Genomic DNA, 9,283 nt, shown 5'->3' with positions numbered 1-9,283 from the left:
ACGAAAGAATACGAACCGGGACAATCGGCGAAGACCGCACAGCGACGTAAAGGGACTAGCGATTGGAAGCTCCGTACGTGGAACTGTAAATCTCTCAACTTCATCGGGCGCACACCCCAAGTAACCAGTAAGCACGATAATGCGGCACGGTAACAGCATTATATGCGCATATAGGGTAATCATTTGATGCTTGTCAGTTTTATATACGCATATAATGCTATTATAATGCCAGAAAAGGCGAAATAGCGTGCCATTATAATGCCAAGATATAACCGTGCTTCTCGGCATCACTAGTGCTGATATAAGACCACGTGAGAAACGTCAGTTGTTTTCGCCAGGTTTTTCGGGCGAATATTTTGTGCTTTCGCGTATGCAGCCAGAGAGCTTTCGCGTATGCGGCCAAGCAGCTGGTACACGAGGTAAATAAATAAATGAATGAAAATGGAAACCTCGAATAGTATGCAAAATGTAATAAAATGATTGAGATAGTACTTATCCGTATCAGACTTATTCATTTTGGTGGTTTTAATCCTTTTGAGGACTTGAAATTGCCACATATTGATCCTTGTTTTATGATGATGAAATTCCTCATTTTGCGTCTCGAACCTGCGACACCTGTATTGTTGAGTTGTTGAAGTTCTGCTCCTTTGCTCCTTCGCCCACATAAGATGAATAGTATTGGAAAGAAAAGTGACCAATTTAAACCACCACTTTTCCCCGTCATAAAAGCTGCAATTGTAGCAGTGAGAAGACTTATGTTTGACTCCCGCTCACCACTATATGTAAACACAAAGCACGTGGTATATCTGTCAAAACACTGGATGGCATTTAAACAGGCCCTGTATGCGAATATAGAGCCAATATAGTGCTTATTTAATGCCCGTATGCATCAGGCTTAGAAGCATTAATGATGCTGTAATAGGGTTTCTATGCAGCGGAAGTGCTGTTATAGGGTGTGTAAGCATTTGTGGTGCTATTATAATGCATGTACGCATTTATGATGCTGATTAAGGGCTTATTATTAGTGCTTATGGTTACTTGGGACGCATACTCGCCGACGTGCTGAAGGAGCGTGGATTCAGCATCGTAGCGTTGCAGGAATTGTGTTGGAAGGGATCAATGGTGCGAACGTTTAGAGGTAACCATACCATCTACCAGAGCTGCGGCAACACACACGAACTGGGAACAGCTTTCATAGTGATGGGTGATATGCAGAGGCGCGTGATCGGGTGGTGGCCAATCAATGAAAGAATGTGCAAGTTGAGGTTCAAAGGTCGGTTCTTCAACTTCAGCATAATAAACGTGCACAGCCCTCACTCTGGAAGCACTGATGATTATAAAGACGCTTTTTACGCGCAGCTCGAACGCGAGTATGATCGCTGCCCAAACCATGACGTCAAAATCATCATAGGAGATCTAAACGCTCAGGAGGAGTTCAAACCGACGATTGGAAAGTTCAGCGCCCACCGGCTGACGAACGAAAATGGCTTACGACTAATTGATTTCGCCGTCTCCAAGAATTCGTAGCACCTACTTCCAACACAGCCTTCCACACCGATACACCTGGACATCACCACAGCAGACAGAATCACAAATCCATCACGTTCTGATTGATGGATGGCACTTCTCCGACATTAACGACGTCAGGACCTATCGTGGCGCTAACATCGACTCTGACCACTATCTGGTGATGGTCAAACTGCGCTTAAAACTCTTCGTCGTTAACAACGTACGGTACCGACGGCCGCCTCGGTATGACCTAGAGCGGCTTAAGCAATCGGATGTCGCAGCTGCATACGCGCAGCAGCTCGAGGCTGCATTACCGGAAGAGGGTAAGCAGGATGAAGTCCCTCTTGTGGACTGCTGGAGAACAGTGAAAGCAGCCATCAACAAAGCAGCTGAGAGCAACGTCGGGTACGTAGGATGGAGTCGACGGAACGATTGGTTCGACGAGGAATTTAGGCAGATTCTGGAGGAGAAGAATGCAGCGAGGGCGGTCATGCTGCAGCAAGGGACCCGGCAGAACGAGGAACGTTATTGACGGCAACGAGAACAGCGGACGCCACCTGGAGGAGACGGAGTGCGAGGAGATGGAACAGCTGTGCCGGTTTCAAGCAACAAATAAGTTCTATCAGACGCTCGACACCAGGCTTCTTCCTTGCTCTTGACTTATCCTCTTTCTCCCCCTTTTAATGATCAACTACAAAAGAGAAGCGATTTTACCCACACACAAAGTGAGCGTACGAGCTCTGCGGGATGAAGAGTTCACACGTTTGTGTTTTGTTGTTTTCATTCCCACAGTGGTGAAGAGCTTGTTTTGATAACCTCAGTGCTTAAAAGAGATGGAGATTATTTCTTCCCTTTCTCAGTTAGGGGGAGAGCATGTTTTCCCATTTCTCAGTTCGGGGAAGAGCATTTCCAGACAGCTCTTCGTTGTCTCTTTGTAGCTCTTTGCCCAAAAGGGCAAAGAGGACAGTGAAATCATGCTCTTGTGTTGACGGAGAAACCAACCTCAGTTCATCCCAAAAGCAATGATGATGTGTTTGCAGAGCCTCGCAGTAAGCTAGAGCTGACAAATGGAAGATGTGCGTTTGGATAGAGCCAACGTTTCTCTCCACTCTCTCAGCCACGGATTATTCAACCAAGAGCGAATGCTGGTTCATAATTGTTGTGAGCGTACAAGGTCGCTTCATCTATCAGATCAAGATGAGCAGAATAAAGCCTGCTCGACACATCCCGCAACGGCTTCGTGTCGCGAGCCGATATATGCAGGGGTAAAGATGGAAGCATCTTGACGGACGAGCGTAACGTTATCGAAAGGTGGAAGCAGCACTTCGACGAACACCTAAATGCCAATAAGGATGCCATTAACCAGCTCAAGAATAATAAAACTGCTGGTAAGGAAGGTATGGGACCTGCACTCATAATGATGGGCCCGGAGGTGCTGGCCATTTGTCTGTACCGGTTGATAGACACTATCTGGGAAACAGAACAGATACCGGAGGAATGGCAGGAAGGGGTGATATGCCCCTCTACAAGAAAGGCGACAAGTTAGATTGTGAGAACTTTCGAGTGATCACCATTCTAAATGCGGCTTACAAAGTATCGTTCCAGATTATCTTCCGTTGTCAGTCAACTGTAGTAAACGAGTTCGTGGGAAGTTATTGAGCCAGCTTCGTTGACGACCGATCGACGACGGACCAGAACTTTACTGCACGACAATTCCTCCAAAAATGTCGTGAATATCAAGTCCCAACGCATCACCTTTTCATCAATTTCAAGGCGGTACACGATAGTATCCACCGCGTAGAGCTATGGAAAATCATGGACGAGAACAGCCCAACTAACATTTCAGAGCCACAAATAAGCATGCATGTTTAATTATTGTTTAATAATGGTAATGACAGCTGAATAAAAATGTTGCCCTATAAGAAGCTGAGAAGATGCTCTTCAAACACAAACTTAGATCACTATGCAACGTTATGCATTAAAATGAACAAAAATTGAATCGCCACTTATTAAACGTTTCCAAAGATTCTTATTCGACTAGTCAAGATTGTTTTACTAATGAGCCGAACAAGACATGTTTCCCCCAATTATAAAGTCATTATTCCACCAAAGAAGTGTATCTATATAAAGAGATATTTAGAAGACGAATTAACGTTTTACTTGCTTCGCACTTCAGCTTTTTCCACATGTTCAACGTAAACATGATTAAGAGCTGAATAAGTATTTTATAAAATCCTAATTCAGCTTCAGTATATTATAAGAACAGTTGATCCAATAGAGGCCAAAATTACGATAAATAAACACATTGTTCAGCAATAAATAAGCCTTGCAAAAGAGATAAAACTATAGCTAAATTTCATAAAATGGGCATGCATTTCAAAGCTCATAACTTATGATTTCTCAAAACTTTTCAAATAGCTGTTCAGAAAATGAAGATAATCAGCCTCCAGAAATGTAGGATTATTTTGAAGAAAAAATGAACATTTGAGCTAAGTATTCCGAGTAGAAGCGAAGTACTAACAAACAAAGCGTGATATAGAATTGATTGACATAAGAGATAAAAATCAGAAGACAGTTTCAAAATTTTGTTCCTAGAACTTCTAAACCTATGAACAATTTTATGTTTGCAGATCTAATGAATAGCTCGCAGCTATTGGTCAAATCTTACAGAATCTAAATATGACATGCCAATTTTGTCCCAGTAGTTTATTTTAAATATTATTTCCAGATCTCTTATATCATATATTAAGTCAATATCAATTTTATCTATCAATATTATAATTTGCTATTGCTAAGTTTTTTTCCGCCTGCTCGGGATGTAGTTCCGTACACAAAAAGTGGAAATTTTTTGACAGAAATGATTAAATAAATATCCATAACGAGCTATATTAAAAAAAAAACATTTCTTCACAACTGAATTAATACTGAGAACTAAGAAAAATGATTTTATTTGCCACTTCTGCGAATAAAAATCCCGCGCATCAAGATATGCGAATATTTTTCTATTCAGGTGCATAGTCCTCAGAACCCTTCAAATGATTTAAATATATTCATACAGAAAATTTTAATGCATAATAGGTTTATAAAAAAATCAAAATAAAAAAAAACAAAATATATAATTTAAAACAATATTTCAGTAAACAAATCATTCAAATTAAAGTTTTGAACAAAACTTATTATGAAATTAGATTAATCGCTTCAGACTGATTTTACTTTGTGTGAATAAACATTATTTTTGACCATCATCAACATCAATTTTCTCACTGTGCGCTAAAAATAGCCGACTGAACTCAGCTAAGATCAGCACTAAACAGCAGCTGAATAATATGCTTGTTCAGTTGTTGATTAGCGTACCATGTGTTGATTAGACGTTGTCGAATAGAAGCTCAAATATCATCAATATTCAGCTAGGAGAGGTTTATGTTTTACACTAGACAGTACATTCATCAATTCTAGGATGGTGCAGATGGTAAGGCATACCGCTGACGATTGGAAGGTCTCGAGTTCGAATCCAGTATCCAAGCGATTTTTAAATGTGATTGTTATCATAATAAAATGTTAACACGACATTAAAGTGCCTAGAAAAATAAATTTTTGTTTTTTATTTGTTTTTAATTATTTTTGGACCAGCCGGTTAGAAGCTGATCTAAATGCTTGCAAGACGTTTTTAAAGCTGAAAAATAAAGTTGATATTCAACGACATGCTTTAAAGTTTTTCCAAATTTGTGTGAACAATGCCTGAACAAAGGTTGGGTATGAAAATTATTAAAATGTTATTAAACATGGTGCTGGATATAACTGCCATAATGGTGTTTGTTAAATGAGTGAATGTTAGTTGGGAGCTTTCCCTTGAAGCTCACGAGACTGATAAAAGAAACGATGGAAGAAGGTGTGCAAAATTGTGTGAAGGATCCAGGCGGACATTCCAGTTCGTTTGGATCCCGCCGGACTTTCGTGCCTGTTGTACAATATTGCGCTAGAAGGTGTTATGCGGAGAGCCGGGCTCAACAGCCGGGTGCGATTTTCACGAGATTCAGTTAATTTGTTTGCTTCGCGTTGATATGGACATTATCGGCCGAACATTTGAAAAGGTGGCAAACCTGTACACCCGCCTGAAACGCGAGGCAGCAAAAGTTGGACTGGTGGTGAATGCGGCAAAGACAAAGTACATGCTAGCTGGTGGGGCCGAGCACGACAGGGTTCGCCTAGCAGTGTTACGATAAACGGGGAGGCGTTCGAGGAGGTCGACAAGTCCGTCTACCTTGGATCCTTGCAGACGGCTGACAATAACATTAGCCGTTAAATACGGAGGCGCATCATCAGTGGAAGTCGGGCCTACTATGGCCTCCACAAAAAGCTGCGGTCAAAAGAGATTCACATCCGCATCAAATGTACCATGTACAAAACGCTCATAAGGCTGGTAGTCCTCTACGGGCATGAAACGTGGACGATGCCCGAGGAGGACTTGCAAGTACTTGGAGTCTTCGAACGTCGGGTGCTTAGGACGATCTTTGGCGGTGTGCAGGAGAACGGTGTGTGGCGACGAAGGATGAACCACGAGCTCGCCCAACTCTACGGGAAGCCAGTATCCAGAAGGTGGTCAAATCTGGAAAGATGCGATGGGCAGTGCATGTTGCAAAAATGCCGGACAGCAACCCTGCAAAGATGGTGTTCGCTTCCTTCAGATCCGATTGGTACAAGAAGACGTAGAGCGCAGCGAGCTAGGTGGGCGGATCAAGTGCGCATCGATTTGACGAGCGTGGGACAAACCCGAGGATGGAGAGATGCGACCATGAACCGAGTATTGTGGCATAAATTCAGTGATTCAGTGTTATCTGTTTAGATGTTAACTAAATAAATGATCTTTTTTTTTTCAAAATCATGATTAAATTCTTTGCCGGCTTCTTCCTTCTAATATATTTTAGATTTTGAACTCAACTATTATGTTTCTTGTTAATATTTACCATTTATTAATTAAGGTACAACTTTTTTTCTCGAATTCAACTTAGCCTTGGATAGAAATGGGTGGAACAATGAGTAGAGAAAACTCCATTTATTATTTTTTTGAGCTACTTCACCTGGTGCTTAACTTTTTTAATATTTGTAGTTATCTGCTAAAATTTCATGCCGATTGCTCATAGGGAACCAAAGTTACGACATGTCAAAGTTGAGCATTTTGTTTGAAAATCTTCTCTCACTACTATTAATCTGTACACAACTGTACCTGTGGAAATAAGTGCACAAATTCCTCTTAGCATCCCTTGAAAAATCTATGGGAATTTCTGGTCAGCAGTAGAATTCTTGAAGCTTTTCCTCGAGAAATCTTAGAATATGTATCTGAAGAACCTGTGAAACAATCGTGTAAAAGTATCTGTTGGCCATTCACTAGAAACCGAGATCACCTCTGCACATCTAATGGTTTTTACAGAAAAGAATTTTGTTAGTGGCAGGGTTTAAATGCTATATGATCATGATGCGCCTTAAATAAGTGATGCGATTCATGTAACCTCAGTTTAAAAAGTTATCAATCAGTGCATCTACATTTTAAATTGGGAACTATTCAAAAGTTTTAATATCGAAAGTTCATAAAACATGAATAAGGGTTTATGCTGATATTTATAGTGACGAACCATCCATAACATATTTAACAAATCCATAAAATACCGTTGCCATGAAACAAAAGTGTTATAACAAGCTTTAAACGAGCTCACCAGTTGGTAATCTATCCTCGACAGTACAAGTTGCGGCATCGACTCTCATAAGCTGGGATATAAAATAACTCCAATAGCGCGCGAAAAACGAATTCTACAGATTGAGCCTTAACAAAGCACTCACCTTCTTTTTTATGTTGAAGGTTAAGCCACTGCGTCCAATGGATTGAACTTTTGTGGCAAGACTCATTTTGCTATTCGCATCAATAATAGAAGGAACTAAAACTATCCACTATGAACAAAGTGAACAGCTTAAGCACTTTAACGCGTCTTTGCGCAGTTTCAGGCAAAATAGAGTTAATTAAACCTTACTCGAATTTGCAATCCAAATTTCACGTGATTGTAAATAGCCCCCGTTCAAAAATTTGGATCTGCGCTTGTGAGAGCACTACAACTGCAGAGCAGATGTTCTGAGATTTCGCGTTCCATGTAACAGAAACGATAGATATAATTCTGAATCTGACCAATATCTACTCGAACAGTGTCCAGTTACTAGGCCAGTGTATGTACAGAAAACTCTCTTGTTGAGCTCTAAGAGTCTTTTGGTTATACATCGTAAATTGTACCGACACTGTAGGTATCTCAGATAATCTCTAGCTCTAGATAGTGAGCCGCTGACTCACGGGCTGTGATATGTTACCAATGCTTGGAAATCTACAGAAGTTACAATAATATCACACAATTTATTCCCAATTGAACACTTATTATCTATCCGTAATGTAAAAATAAATTTAACGTAATTAAAATCAATTCCACAAATTAGAAACTATAGAGATTACTTCCATTAAGAATACTGTGCAAGTTGATTTGGTATTTCTGTTTAGACATTCCGCAACCCACCTTAGAATTGCGGCAAACAAACCTTTTCGGCGAACAATTCGGAGATGACCGTAATCCAGAGGGCGAGTACAAACATAATGTACGAAATGCCAACTTGATGCGAGTGTGGCAAGTGATAAGGTTGACCTCCTATTTCGTCGACATGAAATCCCAGCGGAAAGATGACTGCAGCCAGGCAGAAAAGGACCACTGAAAAGAATGTATGATTTATTACAGGCCATTGTGAGTAGATTTCGAAATAGACTTACTGGCCGTAAAACCAACCCATCTGGCATAGGGAATGACATTCCGATCCCAGTTGCTGGAAGCTAGTAGGATGATGGTAGTGGTGATGCAGATGCAACCCACAAATATGCAGATGAGTGCTATGAGCCATTCTGGTTGCAGTTCCGGAGTGAAGCAAACTTGCGGCCTATTATACAGGGTCATGCAGGTCCACATCAGTCCCAAACGAGTTTCTCCTAAACATACATAGGTTTGAGTTAATGTTTGAAAAACAATCCAGTAACCTATCTACAACTTACCTCCCACACTAGTCACTATCCAATCGGGCATCGCGAGACTCACTATGGCACACACATCGGCTGCCATGAAGAGGGCCGCGCTTATTGTAGTTAATTTATCCATATTTTCAGGAGTTTGTTCTTTAACTTTTGAAATTTAGGAAAACATTTTTGCTAGCTCCTTCTAGAGTTTCTTCAAAACAATCAATGAACTTTCAATTGATTCGATGCATGTCAAATTTGTTATTGTTGTATGTAGACACAGCGAGAGGATGAATGAATGCAGAGTATCGCCCCCACTTCGTGGTAACGCCCATGTAGCCAATATTTAGCATACTACTGGTGAACATCGTGTACTAGGTGTAGAATCAATGCATAAAATAATTTCTTTTCCCCACGGCGAAACGACATTTAGCTACATTTGGTCATCTTTAGCAAATTTAAAAATCGATTAATTTTTGTTACTCGTCTTATGATTTGCAATTGGTCGGCGTTAAGTCAGAGTGGACCAAGCCACACTTTTTGATATTTTGAGAAAAATGGGCTTAAAATCTAGCAATTTGTAATGTTTTAACTGGTTACAATTTTGGTTCAAAATTTCTACACATCTTTGAGTTACTTTCAAACATTATACAAATTGAGACGTGATATTGTATATTCCTTTCACTACTGGGACTGCGAAGTGGACTGTGCGAAAATGGAATAAAAGTGCGGAATTGG

The 9,283-nt window shown here is 40.5% G+C and overlaps 1 protein-coding gene across 1 annotated transcript; it reads right to left on the bottom strand.

Annotated features, from left to right (window-relative positions):
* Positions 1-7,883: 7,883 nt before the first annotated feature.
* Positions 7,884-8,826, bottom strand: LOC5578192 (uncharacterized protein C16orf52 homolog A). Its single transcript, XM_001656783.2, has 3 exons — positions 8,585-8,826; positions 8,309-8,521; positions 7,884-8,249 (listed from the first exon to the last, which is right to left on the bottom strand). The coding sequence occupies exons 1-3, from the start codon at positions 8,685-8,687 to the stop codon at positions 8,062-8,064; spliced, it is 504 nt and encodes a 167-aa protein (XP_001656833.1). The 5' UTR covers positions 8,688-8,826; the 3' UTR covers positions 7,884-8,061.
* Between the last annotated feature and the right edge of the window lie 457 nt (positions 8,827-9,283).

The sequence above is a fragment of the Aedes aegypti genome, chromosome 3, assembly GCF_002204515.2.
Source record: "Aedes aegypti strain LVP_AGWG chromosome 3, AaegL5.0 Primary Assembly, whole genome shotgun sequence".
Taxonomy (NCBI): Eukaryota; Metazoa; Arthropoda; class Insecta; order Diptera; family Culicidae; genus Aedes; species Aedes aegypti.
The sequence above is the reverse complement of the archived record's forward strand: the minus strand, read 5'-3'. Positions and strand labels throughout refer to the sequence as shown.

Bases quoted from the DNA above. Each gene is read 5' to 3' on its own strand.
- LOC5578192 (XM_001656783.2), bottom strand. From the start codon at position 8,687: ATGGATAAATTAACTACAATAAGCGCGGCCCTCTTCATGGCAGCCGAT. The intron at 8,522-8,584 runs GTAAGTTGTAGA...ATGTATGTTTAG, and splicing joins GATAGTGACTAGTGTGGGAG to GAGAAACTCGTTTGGGACTG. The intron at 8,250-8,308 runs GTAAGTCTATTT...CATTCTTTTCAG, and splicing joins ATGGGTTGGTTTTACGGCCA to TGGTCCTTTTCTGCCTGGCT.